General features: G+C 44.7%; 1 protein-coding gene across 1 annotated transcript in view; it reads left to right on the top strand.

Annotated features, from left to right (window-relative positions):
- Nucleotides 1–18,605, top strand: part of Suclg2 (succinate-CoA ligase GDP-forming subunit beta) — a 248,084-nt gene extending 229,479 nt beyond the window's left edge. Inside the window, exon 11 of the mRNA XM_051203291.1 lies at nucleotides 18,294–18,605. Within this exon, the coding sequence (XP_051059248.1) occupies nucleotides 18,294–18,409 (116 nt within the window). The 3' untranslated portion in view covers nucleotides 18,410–18,605. The remainder of the gene's footprint in view (nucleotides 1–18,293) is intronic.
- The last annotated feature ends 1,392 nt before the right edge of the window (nucleotides 18,606–19,997 follow it).

Below are 19,997 nucleotides of genomic sequence, written 5' to 3'. Positions count from 1 at the left end.
AGAAATGAAACAGAAAAATGATAGATAATACACTAAACATTAATGAGGGTTTGCCCTCATAGAACCTGTTCCTGTCTTTTTAGAAGTTTCTTGAGGGCCCCAGACAGCCCTGGCCTGAATCACTGAAAATTCATGAATACCAATGGTATCATAATGTCTGTGTCCTAGAACACTGAAAGTGATGACTCAAGACAAACTCAAAGCAAACCCTATCTCCCCAAACTGATGGAGGCCGAGGCTGTCTCTGGTGCTACTGGCAATATCCTCACCATGCTCTGGTCTCTCTTCTGTCATAGCACCATTTACCAAGAAGGAAGAAGCAGGTGAATTGTTATTTCTGGAGTTTCCTGTCTTCCGATATACAGATTAACATCTTATGTGATTGTTGTTCTTGGAGAGATGTAGGCTCTCACACAACACAGCAGAACCTAGAGTGTGTCAGTATCTCAGAGGTGAACAGCCTAACACCAAGAAAAGACCCTCCCGAAACTGAGTGGTTACCACACAGGAAACATGGGGACATAAGGAGTTCTGCTTTGACTGTGATCTGAGCTCTGACCATTGATAATGAAATGCAGAATTTGGAAAAGATACAAGTCAGAAAGGCCCGTGTACTGGCTGGTTTTGTGGTTTTGCGTGTCATCTTGACACAAGCTAGAGTCATCAGAGAGGAAGGAATCTCAGTTGAACAGATGCCTCCATGAGATCCAGGTGTAAAACATTTTCTCAATTAGTGATTGAAGGGGGAGGGTCCAGACTGTTGGTGGTGGTTCCATCCCTGGGCTGGTAGTTCTGGATTCTATAAGAAAGCAGGCTGAGTAATCCAAGGGAAGCAAGCAAGTAAGCAGCACCCTTCATGGCCTCTGCATCAGCTCCTGCCTCCAGGATCCTGCCCTGTTTGAGTTCCTGTCCTGACTTCCTTCAGTAGTGAAAAGCAATGTGGAAGTGTAGGCTGATGAAACCCTTTCCTCTCCAACTTGCTTTATGGTCATGGTGTTTCGTCTCAGCAATAGAAACCCTGACTAAGGCAACCCCATAATAAAACTAATGCAAACCAGGCCAGTGCTATGTCAGCTAAGGAAACACAGATTCCAGAAAAGCATGTGTCTCTTGAGCTGGGTGCTTGTGACTCAACACTTTCATCATTATGTTCCTCATTTAATTTTATTTTTATTTTCAGTCTAATACATAAAAACACAATAGTTATACATACCTATGGAGGATGCTTAAAACATGTATACATTGTATAATGTTTAAATTAAGCTATGTGCACCTCAGCTATATCATTCTTTATGGTGAAAACAGATTTCATTCTAGTTTTATGAAAAATGTAAGTTTATGCAATTAGTACCCAGTGATTAGCCTGTTCCTGTCCCTGTGTTCTCTCCCAGCTACTGGAACCCACCATTCTATTTTGCAGTGTATCTTTCGTATCTGTCTATCTATTCATCTATTTATCATCTATACGTGTGTGTGTGTGTGTGTGTGTGTGTGTGTGTACCTATCTGTCATCCCCTTTTTACTCATTAATGACTACTGTAATTAGGAAGTGTGACTTTCAGAAGTAATTTTTAATTTTAATTTAGCTTTTAATCTAATACAAACAATGCTGTTTTGGTTTGTTTTTTTTTGTTGTTGTTGTTGTTTGTTTTTGTTTTGGGTTTTTTTTTTTGAGACTAGGTCTTCAGCCAATGACCTTTAACACCTAATCTTCCTACTTATACCTCCCAAATGCTGTGATTATAGGCATGCATGCCATGCCCAGCCGCACATAAATATAAAATAAATACTACAAATGGGGGATTTCCAAGTTGAATAGGGTTAGATAATATCTGAAAGATTGACAAGGAGGAAGAGGGAGTTATTGGATGAAAGTCAGAATCCATACCTGGGAGTTGTAACCCTGCTGCTGACATTGTGAGAGTTGAAACCTGGGCCCTGGAGAGGTGAGAAGGCCATCATGGAGAAGGTATGGGCTTTGCATCAGTCTCTAAAGGAACAGGGTGAAGGATGAAGCTATTACGCAGAGTCTGCAGCACTGGCTAGAGTCTCAGGCAGAGTTGCCATGTGAAGAACAAAGTGGAGGGCAGAAGACAGAGAGAAAAACACCCAAGAAAACAGAGGGAACCTGCGAGCTTTAAGTCTAAGGGTTCCAGTGTCTTGGCTGTAACCTGGAGAGCAGGTAGAGAGCAAGGAGGAATAGTGTGAAAGAATTGTCTTATCAGGGACATGATATGTGGTAAAGCAATTCTCCAGAGTTGGAGTAAGGGTAACGAGTCCCTGCTGGCACTAGCCCTGACCTAGTGATCTCAAAGCCTCAAACACTCCAGCTCCTTTCCATCTGATCCATACAACTGTGAGAATTCTAATAATCAAGATAGCATTTCCAAAGCCAGATGGCCTGTTAGGTTAATAGTGTCTATTTCCTGTAAGCAAAGGAACAGCCTGCTTGTTTGTTTTTTGTCTTTGTGGAAGACCCCAGCATCCTTGTCTAAGATTCACGCATTCACCATCCATATCATGACAACTCTGACCCCACACACAATACACTTGAAATGTCCTCTAAAGGAAGGGTTTGCCCATAGAGACAGGCTTGCTATGTCCAATTTTATGTGCTAAGTCCTTGTTCTCTGCTATACCCTGATTGCAAACTGTGATTATCTGTGGATAGAAAGGGTTTTCTGTACTTGGAAAATGATGACATCATAATCCCTTGCATTCAGTGGCCTTACTAAGCAAATGAATGTATGCAGTGTCTCGACCAGCCGAGACCAGGATCATTTTATATAAAACACTTCTGGGTAACAAACACATAGCACGGAGAGGTTGAGCCTTTGTAAACAGTTGTTTCTAGCTGGATAAAAAGCATGGTTTCCGAATGAGCTCTTCCCTTCCTGGAATGTGCAGGGAACCCTGTAAAATCACCTATTCAGCATGGTCTGTGATACTTCTGAGAAATGTATAGATAATGATGGACAGTTGTATCTGATGCTCCAGGTGTGTTCTGCCAAAGTTTTAGATTCTGTGTACATTTTTACGGTTCTGTAGCATCCAGATTAGCTAACATCCCCAGTGTCTTTTTTAAAATGCATTCTTCCATTTAAATCTGCAGCTCACTCCTGTATCTCTTAGGTGTCTGAGCAAGAATTTGCTCTTTTCTCAGGTGCACATTATGATTCTGGGTTGAGCTCACTAATGGCAACAACTAATAATAATGATTTTAAGCCTGGAAAGTTTATAAATCAGATCCCAGTCCTCTTGGCCATATCTTTAAATTCTGTCTTTCTGCCCAGCAACAAATGCTTTGTCTCAGCACTGAAAACATTTCTATTTCTTTTAGCAAAGCTCTTCAGAAGCAGAATCTTGCTTTGTTGTCACCCTTACTGCCATACCCAGTGCATGACCCTAGAACCTGACTGGGGCAGCATGGGAATGAAGAAACAACAGACACACATGCAGAAGAGGTGGGGTGGGGTGGGCACTGAGGGAAGGCACCTCCTATGCCCAGAAACTCGGCCTGGTTCTTATGTACAGTAACAAGGAAGAGGAGTTAACAGGTTTCAGTAGGAAGTCTGTAGGAGAGCAGTCTTAGGCCGTAGACCCAGTAGGGGGAAGCTTTGGATGTTAGTGGGCACATACCAGTCAGTCTTTCCAAAACAAGACTTTGCCATTCCTCTGTGCCTCACCCTGAGAAGGCTTTGCTGTTTTCATGGCTTTGAGTCATCGGGGCCCTTGACATGACAACAGTACACAGTCCCTCCAGACTTCACCCCCCATACAAACACCTTGCTTTCTCAGTAATGTTCCCTAACTCTGCGAAGGGGCAAGTGTAAGGTATCCTGTGGCTCTTGCTCAGGTGGTAAGGCATCTGCTTTCCCTCGTCCACTGCAGTGCTTACACATTAGAGCCACTACTGCAAGAATGTGATCAAGCATGCTTATCATTGTGGGCACAAAGAAAGCTTTCGTCTGCTGACAAGGATAAGAGATCTGTGAATTTTAAAGCAGCAGCAAGAAGGTGCCTCCAAGCTTTCCTTTGAGTCTGTCTGCTTGACGGACATCCCTTCTGCAAGTCTGCTGCCTTACCATAGCATATGCGTACAGGATAAATAAAGGAAGTAAGTTTGCCTTTGTCTCCCGCCAAGATAGCTGGGCTCAATGGACTGCGGCTAAGAGTCTGCTACAGAATGTTGGAGCCTGTGTTTTCTGTTCATGTCTGGGATGAACAGAAGCCCTGGGTGGACTGACACTGACTGAGCAGGGTGTTTGTTTCTCATTGCCCTCTGCTATGTCTGATCATGTTCCTGGCTTGTGCCCTTTACCTTGTTTCAGTGACCTCTTGGGTGCTTGCTCCCACTGTGTGCTTAGTTCCAAGTTGCATTTTCATTTTCTCTTCCTTCAGCCCTGGCCCCTTGGGCTGTGCCTAGCAAGGGTCATCCCCAGGTTGCCTGAATGTATCTCCCGTGCCTCCTGCTGCCTCCCTTGGTTCCTAAAGGAATCCCCTGTTCGCATCACTGGTGCCTCCTCCTCCCATTGTTTCTCATTGCTCTCAGGTTCCCATTTTCTGTGCACTACACCCTGAATTCCTCTCCACCTCACTGGGACCTGACTCCTCCTTCTGTTGCTGGTTCTTCTAGTCCCACCACCCTTTATCCCCAAACCAGCAAACAGACACTATGTTAGTCATAAAACTGTTGGCTGATGACTAGGGCTTCTTATTGGCTAGCTCTGTCTTAATTATTAGCCCATTTCTATTAATCTATGTATTTTCACATGGTCTTGGCTCACCAGAGAATGCCTGGACCTGTTACTCCTTTGTGGTCTACATGGCAACTCCTTCTGGCTGGCTCCCTCTGTCTACTTTTCCCAGAATTCTTCTCATCTCCTAGTCCCACCTATCTTTCTGCCTCATTGGCCAAACAGTGTTTTATCCATCAACCAATAGAAACATATATACAGAAGGACATTCCCCATCATCCTCCTTTGGCATTCTTTGTGGACATGTCCTGCCTGGGACTGGCTTCGTTGCAGTAATGTATAACCCTCATCTGCCCTCCCTTTAATCACTAGCACCCCTCCTTTTCCCCCAGTGACCCTCCTCCTTCATCATCACCAATTTAAACCACACACAGCACTAGAGGGAATCAAGCCGATAGCTGCTTTGCCGTGTTGGGTGGATAAGCAAATATTAATGTCTAAACTGTGCTGCTTCTGGTCATAGGCCAGCTTTGCAGTGCTAGCCTGAAGCCTTCCTCAGAACAGGGAGAGCTTCTGGCGATTGGAACTTTTAATCTGCATTAATCTGCCCTCTTAGGCAGTTTTGTTTCACCTCTGGACAGATAATGTGCATAGTCGGCATCTCCGCCACTTGAACATCTGCAGCCTTGTCATAACTATAAGCTGTCTTCTCTAAAGAAGATAACCCTGCATTATGCATTGTCCCCATGCTCTGGCTGGGGTTGATGGATGGAGGTAGATGTGACAGACAGCTAATCTCTCTGACCACCATCATACAAAGGTGGTTTATGGTAAGTTCTAGTGACAATGGGGCCAGAAGCCTTCTGAGCAGGGCATTTGTGCTCTCTATCATATGTTCTTCCCTGGTATCTCTGCCCCAGTGGCTACTTGCCAAGGCCAGTCTGGTCTCTGCCTTCCAAAGAAGTCTAGATCCCCAGGTGCAAGTCTAGTCTACTTGGCTTACCAGAGAACCACTGCTGTGTTGTTTTGCACCAATCTGACCAGGCCCAGGTACTAGGGCCTTTGAGAGAGCCCATCAGGTTGCTCCCCTTCTCATCCTAGTGAGAAAATAAGAGCTGAGCAGATCCAGATACTACTTTCTGTGCTGGTCACAAAGGTATTTAAGTTTGCACCATGTACTTCATGCCAATCTTCTTTACTGTGAACTCCAGGTTTAATCAGGTTTTCAGGCCTAGACTCAGATACTGCTTGACTTTTAAAGGCCTACCTCTCTAGAACAGAAGCCTGTGGAGCAGCAGGTGACCTGGGCTGGCCCTGGGGGATAGACTTGTCTCTCCATGCCATCATTCTCCAGTCCTGTGCTCCAGTCAGATGGCTTCCACCATCACTTTCTCAAGGCAGAGACACTGATGGGTGAGAAAGAAACAGGGGTGATATGCTAATCAACCCTGTCCCTCAGTGAATACCTCACATTCTGCCCCTGGGGGGGGATATGCTAATCAACCCTGTCCCTCAGTGAATACCTCACATTCTGCCCCTGGGGGGGGTATGCTAATCACTACTGTCCCTCTGTGTACATCTCAGACCATTCTGCCCCTAGAGTGGCTGGCTGGCTCTAGTCAAAGCTTGTCAGTTCAGGCAGTGGGCAGTCTTTCAAGAACAAGCACATGACACCATTTGTCTAAGCTGTAGCTCTAGGTGGAGTGGTTGTAGTGAGGAGTGGTTAGAGCATGGTTCGCACCAGGACCTGAATCTAACACAGATTCACTGCGCTGCTTCCTGGATGTTATCTCTGTGACCAATCAATCCCTGCCTTTGTGCCTCAGTTTCTTCATGTAACACTGTAAGTTACACTGAACAGCACCTCACCATTAGGGAGGAGACCTGCAGGGAGTCCTGTCCCTCGTTTTACAGGTTTACCTGCAATAAGACTGTTCCAGAGAACACCACCTGGAGATCGTCCCTAGACTATCCAGATAGACTCCATGGCAGTGTTTAGAGCAAGGAAGACAGATAGCTTCCATCCCATGCCACCTTCTGCTTATTGGCCATGGCTAGTGGGTGTGCTGTGCCAATAAAATCCATAGGAGCTCAGAAGAAAAGGTTTCCATGATTGTCAGTTGTACACCACACATATCAAAAGGGATGATGGGGGCTCTTGAGCCAAGCATTTGCCATTGGCAAGTCAAAATCACACAGGGGATTTCCTCCCCTAGAAATATGGCATTGTACTCTATCAGGAACAGGAAATAAAATGGGGCTGCAAACTAGGAAAGAACCAAATGAGGCCACTTCTTACCTGACACAGTCCATCAGATATGAGTGTGAACATCCCTGTGAAGAGCCAGCCCTTGGCCTTTGTGGCCATAGATCCCTGCTGCAGTTACTCAGGTCTCAGTGAGTATTGAGGCAGCTCTAGGCAGTGAGGAGAGATGGCCACATCTCGGTCCTAATAAGTCTTTTGGTGCAAAAACAAACATCAGAACAGGTCTGTCTTGTGAGCAGTACTTTGCAGACCCCTGAAGTGGAACTAGAGTTCTGGAAACTCCTAGTAGTATCCATTTCTAATTCGAACTCTGGGCTTAGCATGTAAATTTCTCATGAGAGTTGAGTTAAAATTTGACAAGCAGTATCAAGCTCTTCAAATATAGTTTTTTTTTTTTTTTTTCTCAAGGAAAATATTAGCAATAGAGTCCACACTCAGTCGTTTCCTTCTTTCACTTCCAGAGTCCACTATCATAAAGCAGCAGTGTGACTTCTCAGGAAGTCTATTAGTATATTTCGTTGCTATGACAAAATACCTAGGTCTGGGTAGTTTATCAAGAAAAGAGGTTTATTTAGCTCTACTTCTGAAGAGCTGGCATCTGCTCATCTCTGAGAGCCTAGATGATAATCTTGGTCAAGTTGAATTTGGAAAAGGTCATCTGCCAAGCCAAGGCACAAGAGAGTAGGCACAGCTATGCACACCTGTGACAACAGCACTTGGGAGCTGGAGGGAAGATTAGGAATTCAGAGTCAACCTTGGTTACATAGAGTTTGAGGTCAGCCTGGACTACCTGAGAAAAAAGACCAGAGGCTGAAGCAAAGACAGCCTCACTCTTTTTGTGCAATACATTATAGGATAAACTAATCCAGTCTATTAAGACTTGAATTAGTCTTTTAAGGGTAAGTCCTCATGACATAGTTACCTTCCATTAGAACATGCTTCTTAAAGTTTCTACCAAGTCAGAGCCACAATGCTGAAAAGCAAACATACAGCACATGAATCTTTGAGGGGGCATGCTTGCTGTAACCATACCTTACCAAGGAGCCATGAAGTTCAAGGTCAGCATTTTAGACTGACACCTGGCACAGTCAAAGTTACCTTACATTATCTGTAAGTTAGAGGACACAAGGATTGAAAACTAGAGAAAGATGTAAAAGGAAAGGCCTTTCAGATTTTAAGATCTCTTCAAAAGATCTGTCCTGCAGCATTTGTAAGACCTAAGCAAGCTCACGACAGACCAAATCCCAGCGTGGAGAGGACAGAGCAGCATGAAGCCCACCCTGGCTGAGGAGCTTTTGGCAACTGATAGCTGTGAGAGGAGAGGTTAGCCCCTGGAAAATCAGTGCATTCTAAGGGAAGTCCACACATCCAAATTGTACTTGGGTGAAAAAGAAGAAGACAAAGTTGGGTGGATATGAGAGGAGTTGGGAGGATGGGGATGAGTATGATCAAAACACACTGTATGAATTCTCAAAGAGCAAATGAAACTTAAAAATAACAAGAGGTCTGTCCTATTCCTATAGCTGATGGGAGTGAGTATAGTGTTGCAGCCTGTTTTTGCTTGCCAGAGGGTTCTTTGCATTCTAATTTAATATTGCAGTTGAACATGGCTTGCATTAATATTCATGCTACTTTTTTGAGGGGAAACATAATTGAAAGCAAAAGCATATGCATCTAGGATTAGCTCCCTGTGAACATATATTACACTTGATCCTGAACCTTGCTTTTGTGATGAGAATACACCTCAATCAGAGACTTCCTGCTACCAAAGCTATTTACTCCCATAGCAGTCCTGGAAGCCAGCGTCCTGTCCACACACTGAATGTGTTCTTACCATGGCTGTAATACAGCTCTATGGGCTATCTTCTATCAGCCTTAATTTTCCTAAAATGTAGGCTTTGATAAGATCCTCACCCAAGAATGAAGAATCTCAAGCCTCAAGTGGACAGTGACTTTCTCAAGTAATTCAGCTACTTAGGGATAAAACCAGGTATGAAATCTCAACTTTCTCATCTATTATATGGGTATAAAAATCTGTCAGTGTTGATTGACCTGTGAAATGGTTCAGTGGGTAAAGTGTTTGCAACCCAAGCATGAGGATCTAAATCTAGATTCTGAGCATCCAATCAAAAGCCTAGTATGACAGTCTGTGCCTGTCATCTAACACTGGGAAGGAGACAGCATGATCCCAGCTTCTTGCTCATCAGCCAGTCAAAGCAGTTGATGAGCTGCAGGTTCTGTGAGAGAACCTGTCTCAGGAAAGAATATGGAGAGTAATATAACCTCTGCAGGTACACCACAGACACATTCATGGGCAAATACACATGAATTGACATGTATACACCCTTTTCCACACATAAAACATCATAATATCACTGTAAGGCACAGATGCATTTTCCAATGATCTAAATGGTCCTGAACTTAATAAATGTAATCACACTATTACTATCTGAACTACTAAGACCTCTGTAGGACGTGGCTGCCAGGCAGAGTGTTCAACCTTAGATGTGGGTCATCTCAAAGAGGTATTCTGGATATTAGTCTCTGTCAGATGGATAGCTGGCAAAGATTCTCTCCCACTCTGAGGGCTTCCTCCTCACTAGGTTAATTGTTTTCTTAGCTGTGCAGTTTTTAGTTTTATGAAATCCCACTTGTCAATTGTTGGCCTTAATATCTAGTCAAATGAAGTCTCATTCAGAAAGTTCTTTCCTACATCTGTGTCTCATTAGGTACTGCCTATGTTTTCTTTTATGAGTTTCAGTGTTTCCATGAAAACACAGATCTTTGATCCACTTGGAATTAACTTTTGTATAAGGTGATCGGTACGAGCTTAGTTTCATTCTTTGCATGTGGACATCTAGTTTTCCCAGTACCATTTGTTGATGATGTTGTCTTTTCTGCAAAGTGCTTTTGGCATCTGTATCAAATATCAGATGGTTTTAGTTGTGTGCTCATATTTGGGTCTTCTATTTTGTTTCAGTGGTCTACATGTCTGTTTTTGTGCCAATACCATATGGCTGTTTTTATTACTGTAACTTCATAATACACCTTGAAATTTGTAATGGCAACCCCAGCCTTATTCCTTCTGTTAAAGATAGCATTGGCTATGTGGATCCTTTTGTGGTTCCATGTAAATTTTTTGGTTTGGTTTGGTTTGGTTTAGTTTTTTGTTGTTGCTGTTGTTGTTGTTTTGGTTTTGGGGGGTTGTTGTTGTTGTTGTTGTTTGTGGTGATTTGATTGTGAATAGCCCCCATAGGCTCTGTCTTTGAGTGTTTGGACCCCAGTTGGTGGAACTGTTTGGTAAGGATTAGGAAGTAGGACCTTGTTGGAGGAGGTGTGTCCCTGGGGGTGGGCTTTGAGGCTTCGAGTCATTCCAGTTAGCTCTCTCTCTGCATAGGATCAGGATGTAAGCTCTCAGCTACTGCCCTAGAGCCATAACGGCTTTCCTGCTGCTGTGCTGCCTGTCATGGTGGTCATAGAATCACCCTCTGAACTGTAAGCAAGTTTTCTTGGTCAGAGTGACCTTTCACAATAAAAATAAACTAGCTAAGATTGTTTTCCTCTATCTCTGTGAAGAACATTGTGGGGATTTTGATTAAAATTGCATTGAATCTGTAAATTGCTTTTGGTAGAATTATCTTTTTCCCAATATTAATTCTTGTGATCCTAGAGCTGGGGACATCATTCCATTTTGTAGTCTCTTCCTCAGTGTCCTTCATTAGAGATTTGAAATTAATTGTAGAGCCTTTGCCTCTTTGGTGAGTATTATTCTTAGACGTTTATGTTCTTTGGGGCTGTTATGAATGGGAATGTGTACATGAGCTCTTTCTTAGCATGTTTGTTGAATTATTCCATTTCTAAAAGAATGACAGAGAAAGGAAGATGTGATAGATTTTCTAAATTAACAGACCTCCAGAAGCAATGAAAGAGATATCTTGATAGAGGGAGCCATCACCTGGTGCTAGGGAAATTCCCAAGAATCCACAAGGATGACCGCAACTAAGACTTCTAGCAGAATAGTGGCGAGGGTGCCTGAACTGGCCTGCCGCTATGATCAGATTAGTGACTACCCTAATTCTTATCATAGAACCTACATCTAGTAACTGCTGGAAACAGATGCAGTGATCCACAGCTAAGCACTGGGTTGAGCTCCTGGAGTTCAGTTGAAGAGAGTGAAGAGGGAGTCTGAATAAAGGGAGTCAAGATCATGATGGGGAAAACCACAGAGAAAGCTGACCTGAGCCAGTGGGAGTTTATGGACTGGCAGCTGGAGAACCTGCATGGAACCAAACTAAGCCCTCTGAATGTGGGTGACAGTTATGTGGCTTGATCTGTTTTGGGGGGGGTGGCCTGGCAGTGGGAGCAGGATTTATCCCAGGCTCATGAATTGGCTTTTTGGAGCCCATTCCCTATGGTGGGATACCTTACTCAGCCTCCATGGGGCGGACGTCCTTGGTCCTGCCTCAACTTGGTATGCCAGACTCTGTTGACTTCCCTAGGGAGGCCTTACCCCCTCTAAGGAATGGATGGGGGTTGGGATAGGAGGGAATTGAAGGGGGAAGAACTGGGGTTGGTATAAATGAATTAAAAAAAAAAAAAATCCTCCAGAAAACAGCTTTCCTCTTGAAAGGAGCAGGGCACAGGGGACACTGGACTCTTGAGGGTCTGCTGCTATGGGCACAGGGTTACTGGACTCACAGGGGTCTGCTGCTGTGTAGAATGTGTCCAGTTTCCAGGCCTTAGGTAGACAGGGCAGTCTGCCGAACCATTTCAGACACTGTAAGCCACACTGTCTCTGTTACCGCCCTAGCTCAGCCATTGTTGAGCACAGCAATCAGCAGTCTGCAAGGGCATCAGCCTGGCCGTGCTCCATCAAAATTCTATTTATGGGCATTGAAATTTGAATTTCATGTAATTTTCATGTATCACAAAATATTATTCTGATTTTTCACCCAGCTATTTAAGAATGTGAAAACTCTTCTTAGCTTCCAAGTAGCACACCAGGAGGCTGTGTGCTGCACTGGGCTGTAAAGCCATAGAGTACCAGCCCTGATTGAGAACAGAAGACGGAACCGGGCCTGGGGTAGCTCACTGACTGAGTGGCCAAATGTATTCCCTAGCCTCAGTTTCCTCTAGTGAGATCAAGTGAAGAGTTAGCTTAAAGAATGCTAGCATTCTGTTTCATGTGGTACTCCACAGTGCATGGCTAAGATGTGGTTTTGATATCAGACAACTCTGAACTCTAGTCTCGTTCCATTTTACAACTTGCTGGAGTTACTGGGTCAGTTGCTAAGTGCCCTGCTGTAAAATGGGGCTGAGACGCTATCAATTTTAGGCTTACTTTTCGACTTATGTCTTATGATACTTAGGAACCCTTAATCACATATAGGTAGCAAGCATGTGCAGTTTTCAATATTATCATCATATTCTTCTCTTTAAAAATCTGGTAACGTGTAGTCAATGTATATGTCTAATAATGTCATCATATTCGTATAAAAACTGAATTATTATGCTAGGGAGGTGGCTCGGTTAGTGAAATGCCTGCTGTGCAAACATGAGGTGTGAGTTAAGCTCCTGGAGCCCATGCTAAAAGGTGGGTGCAGCAGCTCAGGCCTGTAACGCCTGTGCCATGGTGGTGATGGTGACGGTGAAGGGGAGGTGAGCAGGTACTGGCTTCTGGTCGGCCAGTCTGGCCAAATTGGTGAAGTCTGGTTCAGTGGGAGACCCCCGTCTGAAAACATAAGGTAGAGAATGATTGGGAGAGACACCCAACATTGACCTCTGGCCTCCACAGGCACTCATGTATAAACACACACACACACACACACACACACACACACACACACACACACACGAGTCCTTATTAAAATAGTGATTCAGGTTTCTGTACACTGCTGTACTGGATGTGGTTTTCTTCATGCTTCTGGGGTGAAAGGCTGGCCTGAGTTGGGGAGGGGGGGTGCTGTGCCTTTTCTCCCAAACGCTGTCAACTCTGTCTGGTGTTCTCTTTGCTCCTATGTGGTAAAACACAGAGCATGTTTTGATAAATTACCCCTGCATCTCTGTTTACAGCTCTCTTCCTCCACCCAGTGGCAGGAAGCCTCTATAAACGTGGTGAGGACATTTTTACATGTTTAATGTGATTGTTTTTCTCATGTCCTCTAACAGCAGAACAAGATTCTGTTTCTAGCCAGTGCCCCCTTGGTTCCCTCCATGGCGTCATTTTCAAGGCCTGTAAGTGGGTAGATAGCCACATGGCCAAGCGGCTGTCAAAGCAGAATTAAGAAGCGCCAGCCCCCTAAACCGTGCGGGTTGATCAGCTATGTGTGCAGGTGGTTATTAAGCGTGTTGTCCTGCAGCCCCATTGAAAAGCACGGCAGCATTTAATAAATATTAGAGCATGTCTGCAGCACCACTTCAGTGTAGGAAAGCGATCAATTTCCATTGCAATTGTGTGCACAGGCATAAAACTCTCTTTGGAACACTTAATTCCATGTCAGAGTTTAAAGTAGCTGTGATAGTTTCTATTTAGAAATAAAGTCAGAAAGGGGGCTGGGGGGATAGATGTCGGCCATGGAGGTCAGAAAACAGAAGATGCCTCAAGTGCTCCCATAATACCATTCACCAAAGGATCTAGAAACTCATTGGCATTTGCCCAGGGTATCCTCACTTCCTATGACCTGGTTTTTACTGGCTACTTTTTTCGTAGCAACCTCTCTTGTCTTTCCCCTCCAGCTGCTACCTCAACCGGAAGGAGGAAGCAAGTGGTAGTAATTGCTGGCCAGGCCACGCTGGGGGCAAAGCCCAGCCAAAGGGGGGGGGGGATGTGAAGCCAGGAGAATACTCAAAGAGATGCAGCAAAGGAAGGGCAGGGCTTGGCAGGTACAGAGGCCACGTGGGAGGCTCCCTGCTTCTTCACGGTATGGATGCCTTTTCTACTGTGCCTTTCTCTCTTTGTGTGTGTCCTTCTCTGCCCATTCCTCAGGACTCTGTCTTCTCTTGTCTGGTTGGTCTCCCCATAAGCCCTTCCTGACTTCTGTCTGGTCACGGCAACTCTCCTTTGACCCATTTCTCTCATCACAGTGAGGTCTATCTCTGGGCTGTTTGAATGTTAAAATCCCTTTGCACCCTGCTTCTTCCAAACATGCTGGGTATGCTTAATAATTAAGGCTGTAATTAAAGTGTAACAGCAAGTATAATTAAAGTTCACTTTAGTAGATCCTGGAATTAGGAAGCAATTGGGTATTTTGGTGTGGCCCTGAAGGAGCCACCAGGAGGAAAGAGTGGGGAGCTGCTTGCTTCGCCCCTTCCCCTGAGCATGCCTATAACCTGGGCACCAGAGCTACATGGTGAGAGAATTGGTAGCAGCTTGGAGCCTGCCCAGGAGAGTAGGCAGGACAGACAGAGTGCCCTAAGACACCAAGTCACAGCCTAGGGCCCTAGAGAACCCTCTTAGTTGCAAGATGATCAGCAAAGTTCTGCCCACACCTCTCTCCCAAGGCAACACCATGTGTGACTGTGTCTGTCCTTAGTCTGTCACCTCACATGTAACATGTGGCTGATACTGCAAGATACCCTGAGAAGCAACCTGGCATTGAAGTAGGTGTGTCCTGCACTGGCTGTGGCAAATGTCAGTAAGTGTTCCCACAGGGTTCATCCCTGTTGCCATGTAGAGAACATGGAGGACTGTAGCAGCCCATTTGACAAGCCTGCTATAGCTTTTACGTTGAAGGTGGAGGCAAGGAAGGTGGCCCAGGGACTGAGTGTGAGTGGATAGGTATCCAGGGCGGAGGACAGTGGGGCTCTGGCTGTCTGCCTGGGCACTTGCGAATTTTAACACCAATCCTTTTTATTCCCTCTGAGAATATTGCTGCTAAGCCAGATGCTGCAGATGATATTAATTAAAGACCTGAATTATTTATGTTGTTGGTCACAATGAAAAGCAGCTTTATATGTGAGTTTTTCAAGACTTAGCTTCTATGCCATCCTTCACATGGAGAAGAACTCAGGTAATAATGGTTGGAGAATTCTGAGTGAATAGTTCTCAGAATGGATGAAACCATGAGAAAAGCAAGCTAACCCCCCAAAAATCACAGGGTGGGGATGCAGGAGAGGTCAGGAACAGTGTGTTCCACAGCTGTGTGGAGGTCTGGAGAGCTAGGTGCTGAACCTGGAGAATGCTAGAAAGGAAAAGCTGCTGTACTTTTTCCTTAGGTTTTGTCTTTGGCAGACTGGGGGCAGGGACAGTTGGGGAGGTTATCCCAGTCCATTTCAGTTTAGAAGGAGACAGAAATTTACATATCAAGCTTCCGGTCCAGAGATGTAATTTTAGGTCAGGCTAGACTTTTGCTTTACTCTGTCCTTGCTCCATGAGGGCCACACCTACAGATTACTACTGTCTGAATTCCTTAATTTCTTACCTAACACATGCTGTGGTCCACGCCCGGTCTTGCTTCTCAGCCTCTGGAATGGGAACTCAAACCTTACTAATTGGAGTGCACACTAGGGTTGTGTTAATGAAGTAATATAAAGTTTTGCATCTGTGTGTAGCAGATGATCCCAAAATTTGAAAATATAACAAAGAGGCTGTGAATGTCCTACATATCCAGGGGCTGGAATCTTGGTGTGACTTACCTGGGTCCTCACATTCAGTCTTCACCAGGTAAAGGTGGGGGACAGAACTTCAGATCCCTCACAGCTTGCTAAGGGGTAGTGCACTCTCAAGCTGGCTTCGATGGTTGTACTGTCCCCCGGCTGCTTCCTTCCTCCATAGCTGTTGGCTAGAGGTAGGCCTTGGGTGCTTGGGAGATGGGATGGGCTGTGTCCATAGGGTAGCTTGAAACTTGACAGCTTCCAGAGTGAAGAGAGTAATGTTAAAGCAGGCAAGACAGAAAGCACAGGCTTTCATGTCTCACCTAAGAAGTGACATCCTGTCCCTGTTAGGATCTTACACAAAGGGGAAAGGTTACACAAGCGTTGGTCACCAGGGGGCAGAGTCAATCACTTGATCTTTCTGCGATGTTTTAGAAGCTGTCTATCTCAACATTAAAAAACAGTGTGTTGGGTATAGAAATAGCTCAGTTAGAAAAGTACTTGTCGTTCAAGCCTAAGTACCCAATGTAAAATAACTGGGCATTACTGGTGTGTCCATTTGTGATGCCAGCACTGGGGAGTGGAGACAGATGGACCCCAGGGCTTCTGGGCTGGCCTGCTTGGTGACACCAGGCCAATGAGAGGCCTTGTCTCAGAAAAACTAGGTAAGCATAGGTGAGCAGCACCTGACTTGGTCATCTGGCATCTACACGCTCACACACACACACACACACACACACACATACACACACACGCAGTGTTTGATTCAGAGTGAAGCCAGCCCCTGAATGACACAGCCATGTTGATGTGTCAAGGGCTTAGCATTGATGAAATTTCTTTCTTATTAATAAAAGCCTGGGAGATTGAGTGAATCAGGTGCTTGGCTCCATGTCATAATCAAGTGTCTAGGCTGAAGAAGTCATTGCCATCCCTAAAAAGATGCCTCCCTTACTGGTAACTTAGCTGGAAGGGAAACAGAGAAAGCATGGAAGTCACATGGAGACGGTTACGAGCATGTGTTCTGGATCCACTCACATTCTATTGGGTAGGCCTGCCGTGTGAGCATACATGGGAAACAGTCTCTCTCTGCCCAAGCAGTTTTCTTCCCAGCCCTCCACTGTAGAAGGTAAGCGGGGATCTGTGGAAAGCGCACCATGTATGCCACAGAGACACTGTCAGTGACAAAGTGATTCCCCTCATAGTGTGTTGCGTGCTTCTCATTGCCATGTATTCTGTAAGCTGTGCTTACATTTTCATATTAGAAAGAAGTGTGTGGGGCTTGAGAAATTATTTATTACATGAGCAGGTACGTCTGTTCTCTGCCACTCATCACCTCCATAAATTCGCTTACTCTATAAAAGCAGGACAATAAGTAGGACCTAGTCATAGCTCTTTGTTGAAAATCATATGCTGCAGCTTAGTAGCTTGGAGTTACACCTGGCATGCAAATATACCTGGCAGATAGATATTAGCTCCAAAGAAGATAATCATGTGTGCAGATAAAGAAGCTGATGCTGCACCGCTCCCAGGGACACTACTGACAGTGGTGGCTATGAGAACAGATGGTACTTTCTTCAGTGCCGGTGCCCCGGTGATGTTGTCTCGCCCACATTCATGCAGGCAGCCTCGTTTCAACTGAATAGGTCACACACAAGCCTGGAAAGTAGGAAGGGGGTTGTTGAGAAGGGAGGAGGAGGGATGTGAGAGAGGGTGATAGGGTAAAAATAACTAAAGCTCAGTATGTAGTATATGGAACTGTCAGTGAAAAAAGATAAAGAAGTTGCAGGGCTGCAGAGATGTCTCAGTGGTGAGAGCACTTGCTGCTGTCCCGGAAGATTTGGGTTTGATTCCCAACATTCATAAGGTGCCTCAGAACCATCTGTCATTCCAGATCCAGGGGATCTGGTCCCTTCTCCTGCCTCTGCGGGCATCAGGCATGCACATGGGGAACAGACATACATGCAGACAAAGCACTCATAAGATAAATTTTTTAAATAGTTGAAACTCAAGCAAGTTAAGTGATTAACTAAACACCGTACTTTAAATGTATGGCAGAGGTAAGGGCTCTGTTGCCTTCCCCTGGTCATTGCTCATCAAGGGGCCCTTGGCAGAAGGTACGGTGCCCAGTGTTCACTTTCCACCGCTCTAGGAGACCCAGTGTCCCACAAGAGCCAGTGCTACCATCCCAGCACAGTCCGCTCACCTGGCCTGTGAGACACATGCTGACCAGACTGGTATCTGTGCCCACATAGAAAGGCATGTTCTCCATGGCCTGCATTTCAGAGCCTTTGTTAGAGAGGAAGTCCACCAAGCATCTTGTAAGAATGCAGAAACAGTTTCCCGAGACGCTTAAGTCACTTTCAAGTCCATCTCCCGACTCAGTGAAGACATAGATCCAGTGCAGGTTTTCTTCCTCACACTTACTGAGCAAGTGGCTGAGAAGCTTTGGGGGCATGCATGATCTTAACAGATGTTTCTTTCTCTTTTGGAGCAGCAGAGAAAATACAGACAGTGCCACCTAATGTGAGTTGATTGCAGGGGAAAAAAAGAGGAGGGAACGTGTCACCTGGGCACATCTGAAAAGCCAGAGCCTGACAGTAACAAGCCATAGCCATGAGTGCTGTGATTCAGTTGTTGGCATCAAGGGGACCCAGGCATCCTGGGATTTCAGTTATCCAGCTTGACTGGGTGTGCTGCTTGCAGTTGAATTTAGCAGTTGTTATTGTTTCCCCTTCTAGGAACTAATGTCCAGGAGGCTCAGAAAATCCTCAGAAGCAGTGGCCTCCCCATCATGTCAGCTGTGGACCTGGAGGATGCAGCCAAGAAAGCTGTTGCCAGTGTGGCAAAGAAGTGATGACTTCCCCCTGGCTCCCGTGAAGAAGGGCACGCCCTGCATCATGTCCCGCATCACTGTGAAAGCGATTGTTATCTCACTGGGGAAGGGGTCACACACAAGGATCATTATCTGGAAAACTTTAAGTCTGAACTTTCTCAAATGCACTATCCAGAGAGCCTGGAGCTGATCTTACACTGTAGTCATTGTTTAAAAATACACAGACATACACATACACACACACATCTTACAGTTTTACACTTTGAGTCTTGTCCAGTCACTAGCAGGGTCTGCCAGCTCTGAGCCACAGTCATTGTGGCCAAATAATGTGCATAGGTACAGTATTTGAAGCCTGATCTATATCCATCCATAAGATTTGTGGACATTTAATCTTCTGTAATAGTAAAATTGCAGGACTCACAAGTTCCAACAGGATTCTGTTTAACATAGTGACTTCTAGAAGGATACAACTAAGACATCTGAGCATCTAGGAACAGAAGTTTCCAGAAAGCCCAAGAACATAAAGTACGGTTTACACTGGGAGTCCCACATTAATACGTGTACATTGCACACATTTTACCCTGTGCCTTAATTTTACCCTGCCTCACACCAGACTGCAGCCAGAAGCCTTAGATGCAAGTTTAATGGTAGTTTCTGTTTTGTGTTGGAGCTGGTGAATGCTGACTTTTTTTGACACTGTAGTTAAGCCATCTCATTAAGAGACAATACTGAAGATCAAGCTCACATTTGCCAGCTTGTAGAGAATGTGGCCTTCCTAATAATGCCTTTCTTTTGTGCTGAGAATTTTCTTAACTTGATTTTTGTTTAATTTTGATAAATTTGTACTGATAATACATTTTAAATAAAATTTTTTTCAGTCTCGTTTCTGTCAGTTTGTCCTTGCTTTGCCATTCTTTCCTGATGAAGGCTTTGGCCTTTGTTCTGAGTCCCAACTCCAGTTAAGAAATGTTCAGTTGACCTGGGTTGCTCCAGCGCCACTCTGCCTTGTCATGTGACCATTTCTGTGTCAGATGATTCAGTGAAGGACTGAAATTTACACATTAGACACAAGCCCAGAAGTATGTCTGTGATGTCAGACAAGGTGATGTCGTCCAGTCAAACACTGGTGCATAGCCAGCCACACTATTTTGCTTGTTCACTTGATGTTATTCTTATACATTTCACAAGTGGATCAAGTAAAAAGGCTTTATACATCTGTATGTGTCATGGAGAAATAAATCATCTGCTAGATTGGGTCGTCTGTCTTTTCTTGAACACTGCACTGAGTGAAGGCCATCAAGACATCTTTCTAAATCTCTTGTTTTCTGATAGCTAAATAACTAGTTTGCACAGTAAAAAGATGCAATTAGCTAACAATCAGTGGTATGAGTTTTGTTCTTTGCAAAAGGCCTGTGACTGTCTTGTATGTTGATATTTCTAATCAGCAGTTTGTAGGTGGGAAGGAACTTAACCATATATGTGGCTATTTTATAAAACGGCTAATAATAGGCATAATTTTTCTCTTCAAATGAGCAGTTGAGCTCATTGTGTGTATTTGGATTGCTCAGATCCCTGATGTTACAAAATGCTATGCATCTGTGGTTGATGC

Source organism: Phodopus roborovskii, unplaced genomic scaffold, assembly GCF_943737965.1.
Source record: "Phodopus roborovskii unplaced genomic scaffold, PHOROB, whole genome shotgun sequence".
Taxonomy (NCBI): Eukaryota; Metazoa; Chordata; class Mammalia; order Rodentia; family Cricetidae; genus Phodopus; species Phodopus roborovskii.
This window is presented reverse-complemented; position numbering and strand designations above follow the sequence as displayed.